Source organism: Emys orbicularis, chromosome 7, assembly GCF_028017835.1.
Source record: "Emys orbicularis isolate rEmyOrb1 chromosome 7, rEmyOrb1.hap1, whole genome shotgun sequence".
Lineage (NCBI taxonomy): Eukaryota > Metazoa > Chordata > Testudines > Emydidae > Emys > Emys orbicularis.
In genome coordinates this window covers 55,699,858-55,716,760 of record NC_088689.1, presented here as the reverse complement: position 1 = coordinate 55,716,760, position 16,903 = coordinate 55,699,858, and the positions used below count along the sequence as shown (strand labels likewise).

At 42.6% G+C, this 16,903-nt stretch overlaps 1 protein-coding gene and 1 non-coding gene across 2 annotated transcripts in view; both read left to right on the top strand.

Annotated features, from left to right (window-relative positions):
* Positions 1 to 16,903, top strand: part of TIMM23B (translocase of inner mitochondrial membrane 23 homolog B) — a 40,351-nt gene that overhangs the window by 809 nt on the left and 22,639 nt on the right. Inside the window, exons 2-4 of the mRNA XM_065408606.1 lie at positions 592 to 650; positions 8,470 to 8,563; positions 8,827 to 8,911. Of these exons, the coding sequence (XP_065264678.1) occupies positions 592 to 650; positions 8,470 to 8,563; positions 8,827 to 8,911 (238 nt within the window). The remainder of the gene's footprint in view (positions 1 to 591; positions 651 to 8,469; positions 8,564 to 8,826; positions 8,912 to 16,903) is intronic.
* Positions 13,697 to 13,897, top strand: LOC135882009 (small nucleolar RNA SNORA74). The gene has a single exon (XR_010561567.1). It is a non-coding gene; the product is annotated as a small nucleolar RNA SNORA74 (small nucleolar RNA).

The following is a 16,903-nucleotide window of genomic DNA, read 5'->3' as shown; positions in this document are numbered from 1 at the left end:
ATGACTTAAGCAATTGGCTCTATAGTAAACTTTTAATTACTTATTTTAGGGAGTCCACAGGTTGATTTTTGGACAAAATATCATCCTGCCCATCTCAGCCTGGCTGTAGATTTAAAGAATAAAATAAATGTGTAATGTTTGCACTTAAGAATAATCTATACAACTTGTACCAGTCTGTCTATAGATAAATTGATTTACAAAAATGTTTACAAAGGTAGGTAAGTATCATCATCCCATTTCACAGATGGGGAAATGGAGGCAGAAGTTAAGTGACTTTCTAAGGTCACACCGTATGTCAGTGGTGGAGTAGAGAATAGAACCCAGGTTTCCCAACAACCACTTCCTTGATCATGGTGTTTGTCTCCTCCATGTCATGCAGTATATTATTACTGTAGAAATGTGTATGTACTAGAGAGATCAAATAATAGTGATGACAGTTTTAATTAACTGAAACATGGATTTTAAATGACCGGATCAAAATAACTACTACCCTCTTTCCTCAACCATCTTCCCATCACCGTTTCTGCCTCAGTCTTGGAGATATTGCTCATACTGATTTCAGTAACAAAGTTCTTTTTCTTCCTCATTCAGTAACTGGAATGAGCCCTTTGTCTCCTTATTTAAATGTGGATCCCAGATATTTAATACAGGTAAGAAGCATGTTTCTATTTTGATCCTATTAAGTCAGTTATCTTAAATGAGTCACTGTTTCCCTTGTGCAGAGCTGCTTTTCCTAAAGTAAAGAGGTCTGATTTTTCTCTTCTGTATCAGCGACAAATTGAACTAAGCAGAAAACTTAAAACTTAATATGGTTCCATACAAATTTTATACTATTGATCACTTGAAGTCTGAGAACTGCGTTTCAGCACAGTACTTAGTACAACTTCTTGATGTCATAGTGCCTGAGAGGAGAAATCCAGTTTAGGGACAGAGTGTGAATTAGTCCAAATTAGAAATGGAATTTCTAGAATCTTAAGTCATGCTTCCTTCCAGGTCAAGATCTAGTACCCCACAAGGGATGTATCAGTTGTGAAACTGATACTACACTTAATCATTGCCCTTTGCTGGATCCTACACCCAAGAGGAGAGAGCACCTACATCAGAATTAGTTTAGTTTAAAAGTATCCCTTATAAAATAACTCACAGCTGACTTATGAAACAATAGTGTTTATAAGAAAAATGTTTTGGGAATATCCAAATATTTTAGTGTACAAGGGCAGTGTAGACTTGATGTCACCTCAAAATGCTCATCTGAGTACAACATACTTCTCAACTAAAACCACTAATATTACTAAATTAAATATAGCTTTAAGAAAGCAGGATTATTTTTAAACTAAAAATTGTCTGCAAAATTAATCTTGCAGAAAGTTAACATAAGAATGGCCATACTGGGTCAGACCAAAGGTCCATTAAGCCCAGTATCCTGTCTTTGGACAGTAGCCAATGCCAGGTGGTTCAGAGGGAATGAACAGAACAGGTAATCATCATCAAGCGATCCATCCCCTGTTGCCCGTTCCCAGCTTCGCTATTATATTTAATCTGCCCGAGATTTAGGTAATATGCAAATTCTGTAGACCATCAGAAGATAAAATCAAACTAAACAATTACAGAAAACCTCATTTGCTTCCCAGTTTCACCCAGTTGTATTCAATATGGCAAAAATATCCCAAAGAAGATAGCTGCGTCTTTATGTCCTCAATTTTGAACAGATGTTTAGTACAAATAGCTTGTAGTATGATCTTAATAAAGACACTTTGTCACATCTAAAATAGCTAGGAGCTTTGCTGGGTCAGGGGAGGGAACTGCTACTTAAGGAAATCTGTTTGGCTAAACAAGTACAGCAGTATGTGTTACTCTTCTGATCTAGCACCAGTCTTTTATTTTGCATGAGTGTTAACACGTGCTCACTCTTAAGATAGCAAAAGTAACAACTCTCTTCAAAAGAGCTTCCATTCAGTGAGTTTGGGAATTGCAAAGGTTTCAGGAGGCACACAATAAATGTTCTGTAACCTCAGTGGTGAATCAAACTTAATTTAAGTAAGAGAAAACAACACTTGTATTCTATTCAAAGATTTTATTTAAAAGTAAAAACCTGTAGTGTATAAACCAATAGAAATAGTACTTGACTTCTTACTTCCTCTTCATCTGTTATATCGACATATCTGGGGTAGTCAGTCATCTTGAATTTGGAAAATCCTAGAAGCCTTTACACCTACTGCCAGGCCCACGACTGGCAGATTTGCCTTGGTTATCTGCTCCTGGGGGAATTCTGCGCCACTGTGGATGCGCAGAATTCATGTCCCCTACATATTTCCTTGCTTCCCCGCAGAAAAATTACTTTGACAGGGAAGCCACAAGAGCGGTCATGCGACTCTCCCCAGCAGTATGTTTTGGGTGCCCAGGGCAGCTGGCAGAGAGGTAAATCACTGTGGGGCAGGGGTTGGGACTGGGGAAGACCCGGCTGGTGGCTCCTACCCTGCCCTGGGCTCAACTGCTAGTCCTGGCTGGACTGGGGAGGATGGGAATTCCTCTTCCCCTGCACAGCATCCAGGGCAGGGTCAGACCCACCCCCAGATTTCTCCCCAGGCTGCAGGAAGCTCTGAAAACTCCCTCTTCCCTGCACCCATTGCTCCTCAGCTGCAGGGGGAGGGATCACTGTATGGGGAGCTGCTCCCCCATCCGCCTAGCCCCCATGCATCCAGACCCTCTCCTACCTAGATTCTCCTGCCAAGCCTCACTGCACCCAGAACCTCTCTGCAGAGCCCCAGTCCCCCTGCACCACCTCTACGAGCCACCTGCACCGGGATCCCCACCCCACTGAGCCCCAAACAGCTGTACCTGGATCCCCACCCCACTGAGTCCCACTCCCCCAGCATTTGGGCCCCCCCACTGAACCCTCTACACCCAGACCCCCCCGCTGAGCCCCAACCACCTTCACCTGGACCCCCCTGCAGCGACCCTTTACCATTGCACCCAGAACCCCCCACCCCCCCGTACGCCCCTGTGCACCTGGATCCCCCACTGAGCCACCTACATCCAGATTGCCCCACACAGAACCCTTTCAACCCACACGTGGATCCCTCCCTACACTAAGTCCCTCCACACTTGGATCCTGCCTGCTCACACCTGGTGCACCTGGCACAGAGGGGCAGGGCCCTGGGGTGTTTCTGGGGCAGGCCCGGTCCTTGCACTGTGTCAGGGTTGGGTGCAGCCTCACCGCTGAGCCAGTGTCTGGGGAGGGGGAAGCTGCAGAGTGATCTCCCACCTCTATGCAGCTAGTAGCCTGTGCTCCCCAATGCTATGCTGGAGCCTCCACATTTATTTGACAAATAAAATTTGCAGAATTTTAAATTTTTGCGCATATTTATTTTTTTGGTGCATAAGTTTTAATTTTTTGGTGCAGAATGCCCTCAGGAGTAGTTATCAGTCCATATTGTGTTGCAGAAACTCACTTCAGAAAACTCAATTCAAAGTGTTGATGCAAAGATTCAGCAAAGAAGGAAGAAATGTTTTCTTCAGATGTCCTCTTCTCTCCCCTTTCCCTTGAAAAGTAAGGATTCTACACTGACTTCCTTAGTTCTCAACAAATGTTGCTTTGATATAACAAACAATATTAATTGAGAGAGTAGCATCATGAATCCACTGGATTGGTGCTATGCCCCCAGCTTTGGAACAGTCTCTTGGAGGAATCCCTTCAGTATGCCAGACCCCCCAAGGAGACTCATTCTTCCTTCAGAGTAAGCCACCGGGCCTCACCACCTCCTAAGACTGAACATCTGTGGCTCCAGCACTCATGTTTCACGCTGTGAGCTCTGTTCAGCAAATCCAACTGCGATAGACTCCTGGTAGAGACTTGTATATTCAGGGATTAACACACCTCACCAAGCATCTGCAGTGACCCTCAAATGGCATTGTCAAAGCAGTAGGGTTTATTAGTCAACTGGAACACAGCATAGGAAGCCCTTAGGGAGGGGGGAGGGATAGCTCAGTGGTTTGAGCATTGGCCTGCTAAACCCAGGGTTGTGAGTTCAATCCTTGAGGGGGCCACTTAGGGATCTGGGGCAATCAGTACTTGGTCCTGCTAGTGAAGGCAGGGGGCATAGTGAGCCCCATGTTCAGACTCTGGGCTTGTCTGCACTGGCGATTTACAGGGCTGCAACTTTCTCGCTCGGGGTGTGAAAAAACACGCCCCTGAGTACAGCACGTTTCAGCACTGTAAAGCACTAGTGTAGACAGTGCACCAGTGCTGGGAACTATGCCCCTTGTGGAGGTGGGTTTTTTAGAGCACTGGGAGAGCTGTCTCCCAGCGCTCTGCTGCAGCAGCGCTTTAGCGTTGCCAGTTTAGACTAGCCCTCTGTCTCTCTCTCTCTCTCTGTCTGACCTTGATCTGTTCCCAGGTGAGAGCCCAGACTCCTTCCAGCAGCTAGCTCTTATCCTCTCACTTCACACCTTCTCGGTCCTTTGTTCTCAAGATGGGGGATTCTGCTCAGCTTTCCTGTTGAGAGGTGGGAAGATCCATTTCCCTCTGGGTCATTGGTTGCTAGGTGTTAACATCCTGGTGATTTGGCTTTGCCATTGTCTTTCCAGATTCTCTATTGATAAAGGGTCTGCCTGACCAATCTTTTTTTAAATGATCCATTCAAACTCAGGGTACATCTTCACTACCCGCCGTATTGGCGGGTAGCAATCGATTTATCTGGGATCGATATATCGCGTCTCGTTAAGACGCGATATATCGATCCCCGAACGCGCTCACCGTTGACTCCGGAACTCCACCAAAGTGAGCAGCGGTAGCGCAGTCAACGGGGGAGCCACGGCCGTCGATCCCGCGCCGTGTGGACCCCAGATAATTCGATCCAAGATACTTCGACTTCAGCTACGCTATTCGCGTAGCTGAAGTTGCGTATCTTGGATCGATCCCCCCCCTAGTGTAGACCAGCCCTCAGACAGGTAGGCATATTCATACCCATCTCTTAGGCTATGGCTACACTGGCGCTTTACAGCGCTGCAACTTTCTTGCTCAGGGGTGTGAAAAAACACCCCTCTGAGCGCAGCAAGTTACAGCGCTGTAAAGCGCCAGTGTAAACAGTGCCCCAGCGCTGGGCTGTAAACTAATCCCCTCGTGGAGGTGGAGTACCTGCAGTGCTGGGAGAGCTCTCTCCAAGCACTGGCGCGCGACCACACTCGCACTTCAAAGCGCAGCTGTGGGAGCGCACCCGCCGCAGCGCTTTGAAGTTTCGAGTGTAGCCACGGCCTTAGCCTGCACTGAGAGCAAACAGTCCTCTTTCCACCACTGGGTAGCCAGCACAATATAGGGGAAACCGAGATACACATAGGATTAATAAAAATATAGAAGATTCCCACTTTGTCACAAGTAGAAGCTAGCCTACCCTAACTCTGAAGTAAAAGACCATACTTCATTTAGATATTCAGAAAGCAAAGTTAAAACATCTAAACTGCAGCAAAATAAAAGATTTTTACTAAAATATTTATGCTGAGAGCAGAATGAACATTTGGAAATCTCAGAAAAGTAGCATCTAAGCGACTGCACTAAACAAACACCATCACCTCACATGGCCAAAAAGGGGAGAGGGAGGGAAAAATCACAATTCAAAACCCAGAGAGCGCATTGGTTATTTGGCATCTGCAATTTGGATGCCTTTGACTTCATGTCAGTATAGATACTGGGTCAGCACCAGTTTAAAAAAAATTAATTGAAAAGCTCTGAATAAAGCTTAACTTTGCTATGGATTGAAAGTTTGTCAATTTTCCACTTTCATTGTAGATATTTTATTTACTGAAATGTGATTAACTATGAGCTGTTGCAGGAAGAGATTACAGGACAACATTGTTACAGCAATAGTACACAAGGGATATTTTCTAGTATGATCTTGACAAACTAGCACGCTGCATCTTCTCTACTCTTTTGTATCATTTTGTTCTTCAGTTCTTATAACGCAGAACTAAAACTGAAGGATTATGGAGACTGCCTTTGCTAAAATACCACAAAAATTAAGTGAATGCAGTATGATCTGAGATTGTAGAAAACCTAGACAATATGCTTTGTTTATAAACTATAAAGTTGAGTGCCAGGATATTGCTTACCTCTTTAGACCATTCTTAATTCAGCCACAAACTGATGCAGCTTGCTGCCCAAAAATGTCCTCTTCATCTGAATTATTATATTAAAAATCAGTAGGCTGGGCCTAGCCTCTGAGCTTACAGGTAGGTTTATTGAAACTATATTTCAAGATAATTGGTTAAATATTCTACAATATCAGTATGGCAAATTAATAATGGCTAACATGCCTAATTGCTTAAGAAATGAGAGCCTACTCTTAGAAATTAGTAGGGAAAAATGAATTTAAACACACTTATACTATTTAGGTGTCATGGTGTATGGGTGTGGCTATCTTTCATTTTGTAATTCATAGTGCGCTCAATAACATGACTGTCAGAATTTTCTAGAATTTCATCCAATGTCCCCAGTGATTTTAGGGAATAGTGAAGTTGAGAATTGTTTGGATTCCAACAGAATAGACAGGGGAAGGAGATAGTTGTTTTTTTTTAATGTTGCTTTCTGACATAAGATTTAGCAGAGACTAATCTATACAGAGAAGTTGAACTAGAGGTGTGACATTAAACTGATTAAGTTACCCAGTGCAATTATGTGTGGATGATTACGGCAGTTTGTCTGGTTTATCTGTGTAGTTTGCACCTATGCATTTCAGGTGCAAGCTAAATGGATATAAACAAAGTTTAAATTAGTGTAAGAGTGTCCAATCACAAAATGGCGCTGGTTTAACTAAATCAATTTAATGTCACATCTTTAGTTGAACTGGTGCAATTTTATGCATGGACCAGGCCTGAAGTCTGTTTTTGTTTTTTGTTTTTTTGCCAAGTCTACCCATTCTGATTGAACTAACTGACAAATTAATAAACTTCTGGAGTACAGATATCTTTGAACCAAGCAAGACATTTTCTTTCGGACAAGTCATAATGCTGGAAAAAGACAAAAGAAAATTTCCATAGATTTTGTACAAACAGTACATTTAATATCAAATGCTACAGCCACACTGTTAGGGAATATTGTGAATTCCAAACCAGAATCACCTTATGATCTATCTTTGGCAAAGGAGGAGTTTGCTAGAAAAAATATGCAGATGTTGATTGCTTTGCTCTCCCACATCTGATGTGTTGAGAACAAAAGTGGAAGCTGTTAGATGCCACATCTAGTGTCTAGAGTGAAGAAGGAAACTTCTACCTTAAAGAAAAACTTACCACGGAAAATATAAATTACCAAGGAAGATGCAATATTGACTCTCAAAAAATACAGAACTGTGAAACTACAATTTTCCTTTTTCAAATGTTAATTGGATATAGGGTAGATATTGTGCTAGACTTGTAAACTGCATAACAAATTATAAAAAAAATCTATCTTCTGAATTCTTTTATTATTGATGTGCGTGCTCCAGAGAAGCAGCTGTCATGTTGCTTTCTTCTTCCATCTCACCTTGGCAGGTCTGCATGATAAAGCCAAACAAACACTGTAATTGACCTACCTACACCCACATTTTGGCCAGGGCCAGCTCCAGGGTTTTGGCCGCCCCAAGCAGCCAAACAAAAAAACAAAAACAAAAAAGTCGCGATCTGTGGCGGCAATTCGGCAGGAGGTCCTTTGCTCCGAGCAGGAGTGAGGGACTGTCCGCCGAATTGCCACCGAACAGCCGGATGTGCCGCCCCTCTCCGAAGTGGCCGCCCCAAGCACCTGCTTGGTAAGCTGGTGCCTGGAGCAGGCCCTGATTTTGGCATTACAATTGGTTGCCATTGATGTACAGCAGATTCATCTGGAAAGATAATCAGAAACACCTCTGTGGAAAGACTTGTGGATTTCTTTGTGCATCACTCTTTGCACATTTTTAATGCTTAACCACCAATAGCTTTGTATTCCTTGCCCCTTAGCATCCTCAGAATAGATCTCTTATACTGGTCTAAGGGATTCTTTATAGTAACTGTAAAAGTAGTAGAAAAAGAAAATGAACGCTGTATTATGTTGGTATGCATTTAATCGGAGAATGCATAGGTGCTTTCAGAGGCATAAGTAATAAACATCGTACAAATGATTAATGAATGCATACTGAGTTTCTTGACTTTTTCACTTCATATTGAGTTAGCTGGAAATACTAGTTTAGGAAGAGAATCTCATCCACTTGCATATTTAAAATATCCCTTTTTTAGAATTTGTAACTAATCTATTCCATCTGAATACTTTTCTGTAACATAATTCGTGAGAAGCAAGAGTATTACTGATTTTTTTCCTCTGTGGTGTTCAGCAGCATTTATGTGGAAGTGTTTTTGTTTTTTAACCTTAGTATAGTTAAGCCAACAGAGAGAATTTGAGATGTGTCTGAAACCATGCCTATTTGGAAAGTACAAATGTATAAACACTTACCTTTTCTTCTGTTTCAGGATACAGATGAGTTTATCTTACCTACAGGAGCAAACAAAACTCGGGGAAGGTTTGAGCTGGCCTTTTTTACCATTGGAGGGTGTTGTATGACAGGTATATGGGACTATTTACTGTATATCTTAATGCAAGATTGATGTTACTGTATTAAATCCCAAGTACATGAGACACAATAAAACTGAAGAGATGTTGTCCTATAGTTTTTTTTGTTTGTTTTTTCCCCCCTGCAGACTGTATATGTATTTACATATGCAATGGCTACCTGACTCTTGTCTGTAGACTTACAAGATTGGGAATTAATGTGTTTGTCCATTTACTGTATTGTTGATAAAGTAATGGCTAGTGTTATGATTCACTAGGGGCTGCATTTGGTGCACTGAATGGTCTGCGGCTGGGATTGAAGGAGACACACAGCATGGCCTGGTCCAAACCTAGAAATGTACAGTAAGTATATAAATGTACCCACAAATGTATACTTTCACCCCATCGTTATTAGAATGGCTCAAAGCTAACTTTGAGTATATTACAATAACAAAACTAAAGTACATTTGCTTCTTCTGCGGGGCAAGTTGTACAAAGAGTAAATACAGTATTAGGTTAATTGAGTTGTGAAATGTCTTGGTTAATCTGTTAAGTGCTGATTTTACTTTTTTAATGAGCTTTGGTGGTGGTGTTTGACCCTTCTCAAAGGGGTATGGAAAGAGAATAAGTGAAGCATTAATCATTCCCGGGATGCTTATTGAAAACCCACCTATTTGTTTGTTTTTCCTCTTATCTGGAACAGAGTACTCTTTCTTCAGTACTCCCAGCCTTTGCAGGATCAGGCAGGGAGAGAGTTAGGCTATGGCCTTGGCTACACTGGCGCTGTACAGCGCTGCAACTTGCTGCGCTCAGGGGTGTGAAAACGCGCCCCCCCCCCCCTCCCCCCCAGTGCACCGCTGCAGCGCTGTGAATTGCCAAGTGTAGCCAAGGCCTATGTCTACACTACAGAGACTATGTTAGCATAGCTATGCTGGCATAGCGCCCAAGTGTAGAGACAGCCTATGCCAAAAGGAGCAGTTTTTCTTCCGGTGTAGGAACACCACCACTCCAAGTGACGTTATCTATGTAGACAGAAAGAACAGGAATACTTGTGGCACCTTAGAGACTAACAAATTTATTAGAGCATAAGCTTTCGTGGGCTACAGCCCACTTCTTCGCATGCATATAGAATGGAACATATATTGAGGAGATATATATGCACACATACAGAGAGCATGAACAGGTGGGAGTTGTCTTACCAACTCTGAGAGGCCAATTAAGTAAGTGGAAAAAAAACTTTTGAAGTGATAATCAAGATAGCCCAGTACAGACAGTTTGATAAGAAGTGTGAGAATACTTACAAGGGGAGATAGATTCAATGTTTGTAATGGCTCAGCCATTCCCAGTCCTATCAAGCATTCTTAAAACTACAATACCCACCTGCTGAAGTGAAAAAACAGATTGACAGAGCCAGACGAGTACCCAGAAGTCACCTCCTACAAGAAAGGCCCAACAAAGAAAATAACAGAACACCACTAGCTGTCACCTTCAGCCCCCAACTAAAACCTCTCCAGCGCATCATCAAAGATCTACAAACTATCCTGAAAGATGATTCCTCACTCTCACAGATCTTGGGAGACAGACCTGTCCTCGCTTACAGACAACCCCCCAACCTAAAGCAAATACTCATCAGCAACCACACATCACTGAACAAAAACACTGACCCAGGAACCTATCCTTGTAACAAAGCCCGATGCCAACTCTGTCCACATATCTATTCAAGTGACATCATCATAGGACCTAATCACATCAGCCATACCATCAGGGGCTCGTTCACCTGCACACCTACCAATGTGATATATGCCATCATGTGCCAGCAATGCCCCTCTGCCATGTACATTGGCCAAACCAGACAGTCTCTACGCAAAAGAATTAATGGACACAAATCTGACATCAGGAATCATAATACTCAAAAACCAGTGGGAGAACACTTTAACCTGTCTGGCCATTCAATGACAGACCTGCGGGTGGCTATCTTACAACAGAAAAACTTCAAAAACAGACTCCAAGGAGATACTGCTGAGCTGGAATTGATATGCAAACTAGATACAATCAATTTAGGATTGAATAAGGACTGGGAATGGCTGAGCCATTACAAACATTGAATCTATCTCCCCTTGTAAGTATTCTCACACTTCTTATCAAACTGTCTGTACTGGGCTATCTTGATTATCACTTCAAAAGTTTTTTTTCTCTTACTTAATTGGCCTCTCAGAGTTGGTAAGACAACTCCCACCTGTTCATGCTCTCTGTATGTGTGTGTATATATATCTCCTCAATATATGTTCCATTCTATATGCATGCGAAGAAGTGGGCTGTAGCCCACGAAAGCTTATGCTCTAATAAATTTGTTAGTCTCTAAGGTGCCACAAGTACTCCTGTTCTTTTTGTGGATACAGACTAACACGGCTGCTACTCTGAAATATGTAGACAGAAGTGCTCTTCAGTCAGCATAGCTGCATCTATGCTGGGATTTTTATTGGCATCATTATGTTGGTCAGGGATATGTCTTTTTTCACCCTCCTGACAGACATAGCTGTCCCATTATAAGTTTTAAGTGTAGACCAGCCTCAGAATAGAATCAGTCTCCATGCCAGCACAGAAAGCAAACAGCTGAGTCCACCTAGATTATTTTTTTTTCTGCGGGGGCAGGAGGAAGTTCCACTGTGGGAAAGTCCAAGGCACAAAATTTGTTCTGGGGTGCTGTTACTCCTGAGATCCCTGGCACTCATCTCACCTTACAGTGTGGCACATGCTATATTCTTTCCAAGTCTCTAGATTAAACTCCAGAGGCAGGGGAGGGAGGGGGAGCCTGCACGCCGAGTCCTCGCTCCTCCCCTGCCTCCTGCCCGCAGCAATCATCTGGCTTGCGAAGTTTTGGGGGCAGGAGCGAGGGGGGAGGAGCGAGGACGCAGCGTGGGAAGTAAGGGGGGAAGAGGTGGGAGGGGAGAAGAGGCAGGTCAAGGATAGGGACTTGGGGGAAAGGGGGAGAGTGGGTGGGTTGAGGGTTGAGCCCCCCGCCCCTGGTGCGTGCATAGTAGGGGAAGCTGCTGCTGCTGCGCAACGTGCTTCTAGCCTACAGCGCCTTCAGCCTCCTTGCCTGCCTCATCTCCAGTGCCAGTGGGCTGTGCCTGTGTAGGATAAGGCAGGGGCACCTCCCAACTATAGTACAGTACCTGTATTAAATTGCTTGTTTAAAATGTATATAATGCCTTTTGTCTGGCAAAAAAAAAATTTCCCTGGAACCTAATCCCCCCTATTTACATTAATTCTTATGGGGAAACTGGATTCACTTAACATCGTTTCACTTAGTCACATTTTTCAGGAACATAACTACAACGTTAAGTGAGGAGTTACTGTATTGAAAAACATCATTTTAAGTTGGCTATAGTACCTCTTCTTGAAATTAAGTCATCTGTGGGAGGAAATTAGCACTCACTAGTGATTTCCCCCCCCCCCATTGACTGCTCATGTTTGAGCATTGTTTGTGTATTCTTTTCCTTCTTTCTTCAGTGTATAAAATGAAAACATATAAACCAAATATCCTATAGTATAAATCTAAAGTTATTTTCATAATGTTTTAGAAAAGTCTAAATTTATCTAAATGATTGATTTTTAGATAAATTTTCCTTACTTTATAGATTGGGGGGGAGGAGGGCACAGTGAGCAAACTGAGGCAAGAAAATTATTTACTTTTCTTAATTGAGACTGTCATATGAAAAACTTTTACCAAGTTGAGCCAGCAGAGGGCAACAGACACACAGACTCCACCTAAGTTTGTCCTTTTATGCAAGTCCAGTGAAATAGTGTGCTCAGTTTCACCCTTTCATATTCAGCGGCAAGGGTAGACACTCCTCACACTTCTCTTTTATAAGCTGAAACTTAGTTTCATTTTGTTACATCCCCTTCAAACTACATTTTCTATTAGGTAATCACTAAGATTAAGATTCTGTCACAGATATTTTTTAGAAAAAGTCAGGGACAGGTCACGGGCAATAAAAAAAAAAAAAAAAAATCACAGAAGCCTGTCCCTGACTTTTACTAAAAATCCCCAAGGGGAGGGGGGAACTAACAGTTGGAGCACTGCCAGGGGCTGACTTCTGGTAGCTGCTCCAGCCATGCCACAGCTCAGATGGGCTGACCACTCCGGAAGAAGTCACAGAGGTCCTGGACAGTCATGGAATCCATGACCTCCGTGATAATCATATCCTTAATAATCACCATCACAAAGAATGTGAACGAACTTTTGAAAGATGTCAGAAATATCTTCTATTACTAATGTATGCCAGGAGCGTCTGTCTGTTTCTCAGGCAACACAGTCCTCTCCCACTGAAGTTGATGGAAGTTTTGACACTAGTGTCATTAGGAGCAGGACTGAGCCTGATGCCTCTGATGACTCTACACTGAAAGGTCTTTGCTTAATTTAATCTTGCTAAAATCAAATTTAATTGCTGCCAATCACTGTTTGAATGAACTACAAAGGCTTTTTCATAAATTTCTGTTCGTTGCCTGTAGTTTATTAATCTCTCTCTTTATACTGTTATCTGGTTATAACATAGACTTAAATCAAACCATACCTTATTTATGAAAGCAAGATGACCAGTGAAGGCTCCAGACATGGTCAGGGCAGACCAGTGCTGTACAGAAATATTTAGTTAGATAAGCTCACCTAACTGATTGCTTTTTTTTTGTTTAAGCAATCTACATTCTTAACTTTAAATTTATATTTATGTAAATATTTAAAAAAATAACTCAGTAATACAGCTAGAGACTTAATTTAACATTGCAGCTATTCGAAACATGTATGCAATGTATCCCAATTAACATTGCTATTCTTGTTTAATTTCCTGACTCTTTAAATTCTCAAACTTGATGTAAAATGGATAAATTGGGAAAATGGAGGGTGTTGATGTTTCAGATAGATGGATATTACTTGAGCATCTCTTCTCTATTGTACTACACCTGATAGTTTCAGCATGAACTTCTCCATACCCTTTCAACTCATTTAAATCTAGCAGCATTCAGTGTTGTCTTGTGTCTTTCAGTGAAAAGTAAGTGTAGTGTTACAAAGGAAAGTAATGGGGAAACAAGCTTGATAATTCAGAAACAAATGCATGTAAAACATGTTTTCATAGTTTGACACTGAATTCCAGTGGCAGTAAGCTGTCCAGGGCAGTACCATGCCTGTGACAGTGTTGCACTGCTGGGAGATAAAATACTGGCCATTTCATGTGTCTGTCATCACACTTCTGAAGGCAGCTGCCACCAGTGTGGAACAGTGCTGTGCTTCCCTGAGTGTGCACTAAGCATTTGCCTTCACTCTTTAATGCTAGTCTGGAACCACACACGAAATATTAAATTTCTTAAGCTTCTGTAGTGTACATGATTCTAGGGGCAACTGAATATGTAAAATTATTTCCTTTAATCTTCTAAATATACTGCAATTTTCTTTTAACCAAATATTTCCCGGCACTATCCATTGTTACTATAACATAAGTGTCAAGCCATTTCAAATGCCTCTATTTGGTAAAATAGTTTTTGTTCAAACCAGCCACCCTTCTTTCAGTCTTCACCATACTGCCTAAAGTTTGGGCATTGGTTCAGTGTTGACCTCAGCAGGAAGAGTGCCATCTGCTGGGTCCACCAGCTTCAGCTCTTGGAACACTCTGGTTTCCTGGAAGGTCTCTCGTCCAATTATTGTCAGCCTGACTATGTTTATTGTCTCGTAAGCTACAAGTGAGCACATTAAGTCAGTAATTGGATCAGAGATACCCAGTGTACTGCAGTAGTTGGTGCTGGTGATTCAGTAGGTAATGGTCTTTGAGTCAGTAATGAATAAATACCAGAGGGAGTTGAGGGCACTGGGCTACCATCATTCAGAACTGATGTAAAACCTAACCAAAGGTTCCGACAACTTGATGATTATAAAGATATCATGGCCGTTCTCGCAAGAATATGGTGTTAACTCCAGTGTCATGTCCAGAGTCTGACTTGGGGAATTACATTTCCTACCTACCATAAATCCTTCCTGTAACTTTAGCTGGATATGATAGTGTATTCTGGGGCTCAACGTTTACCAGATCCTTATTAGTCAGAGGTTGATATGAAAGGTGGGGGAACAGAAGCAAGCACCAACCAGGTTCAGAGAGCAATCTTAGCTGCTGATCAGGGGGAGAGTTTGTAGGGTTTCTACAAGTTGGTTATACCTGGAGCCAGCTTAAAATTTTATTTTTTTGTATCAGATTCTGAGGTGATAGGGTCTGAGAAAATTGAAACTTCATTCGTTTGCTGAAAGGGAGACTTTTCTTAAGCTTAGGCTACATCTACACAACAGCCAGGATCAACGCTCTGAGATTGATCCACCGGCGATCAATTTAGCAGGTCTAGTGAAGACCCGCCAAATCGACAGCAGATCGCTCTCCAGTTGACCCCTGTATTCTATCCCCAACGAGAAGAGTAAGGTAAGTCAATGGGAGAGTTTCTCCCGTTGACCCCCCACGGTACAGACCCCATGGTAACTCAACCTAAGCTACGTCGACTTCAGCTATGTTATTCACATAGCTGGAATTGGGTAGAATAGGTCGACTTACTGCAGTAGTTTAGACGTAGCCTTAGAAAGTAATCCTGGTGTTCTGCCCAGTTTTTCTTGTTAGTAACAATGGCTGCATCATTCAAGCCTGTTGGAGGTATTATATGGTGCATAATGGCTGTTGTATCTAGCTACATAATCACAGCCCTCCCAATGCATACCACACTAATTTCTAAAGATTGTTGTATTAACTATCATGAAGAAATGTCACTCATTGTACTTACAAGATTTTTTTTCAATTTTGAGTGCCTTGGTATGTTCTGTGTGGCTGGTTTGCAGCTACTGTATATTGACAGTCATGATTTTCACTGGAAAGAGCACAAATTACCCAGTGCAACTAATATTGCTATAACTAAGCTAGCAAGTCACTCACAGCTGTAGTATACTAGTGTTTTGAAACTGAGAAGTTGGATTACTTGGAGAGATACAAGCCAGATGGATGGGAATTGGAAGAAAGCTATTTTCCATTTTGTTTAGGACTTGACAGGGGCAAATACTTGAACAGTAACTCCTCACTTAAAGTCGTCCCAGTTAACGTTGTTTTGTTGCTGATCAATTAGGGAACATGCTTGTTTAAAGTTAGTGCAATGCTCCCTTCTAACGTTGTTTGGCAGCCGCCTGCTTTGTCCACTGCTTGCAGGAAGAGCAGCCTGGTGGAGCTAGCTGGTGGGTGGTTGGCACCAGGGTGAACTGGCAGCCCCCCATCAGCTCCCCTAAGTTCCCTGTGCAGCAGCTTCCCAGCAGGCTAGCAGTTGCAGCTGTCCCTCCCCCCACTGCCATGTGCTGCTCCTGCTCTCTGCTTTGGAGCTGAGACTCCTGCTTGCTGTGTGTGTGGAGGGGGGGCTAATGTCAGGGTGTCCCCCTGCTCCTGCACCCCGCTTACCCCATCTTCCATAGAGCAGGGGGGACACACGACAGAGGGAGCTTCCAGGAAGCTGCAGTCCGGTCTCAGCTTGCTGATCTAATTAACATGGCAGTGTACTTCTGACACCACTCTTCATACTTAAAGGGGAAATGTGCCACACACACACACACCGTGTGTGTCTCTGTCTGCCCTCCCTCCTTTCCTGCTGCCTTGTAGAGTGAGAGAGTTAACCCTTGAGGGCTCAGCCAATTGCTAGTTCATCATTTAGCAGTAAGGCATTCCCTGGAAAATATCCCACCCTCTGACTCCTCCACCTCAAACAAGCTTCACAATCATCATCACTGTGTACCAGTATTAAATTGTTTGTTTAAAATTTATACTGTGTGTGTGCGTGTATGTGTACACACACACACACACACATCGTCTTTTATCTGGTGAAAAAAATTTCCCTGGAACCGAACCCCCTCATTTACATTAATTCTTATGGGGAAATTGGATTCGCTTAACATAGTTTCGCTTAAAGTTGCATTTTTCAGTAACATAACTACAACGTTAAGTGAAGAGTTACTGTACTCAGTATTGAGTGGCTAATTTTTCATTTGTAGCATTTAAGGTAGAAATGACACAGCAAGAGAAAAATTTATTGGCTTCCTTGTCTAATTTCCTCATCTCATCCCCACTTCTTAAGTCATTAGGGGAGTCTAAGGCTATGTCAACACTACAGTCCTTACAGCTGTACCACTGCAGTTGTGTCACTATAAGGTCTCCCGAGTAGCCGTTCTATGCCAGAGGGAGAGCTAATTAAAACATTCCTAATGAGCGGCAGTAACTACACCAAGAGCTTCTCCTGCGACATGGCACTGAAGCTTATTTCTGTCAGGGAGGTGGGGGGTTTTTTTCC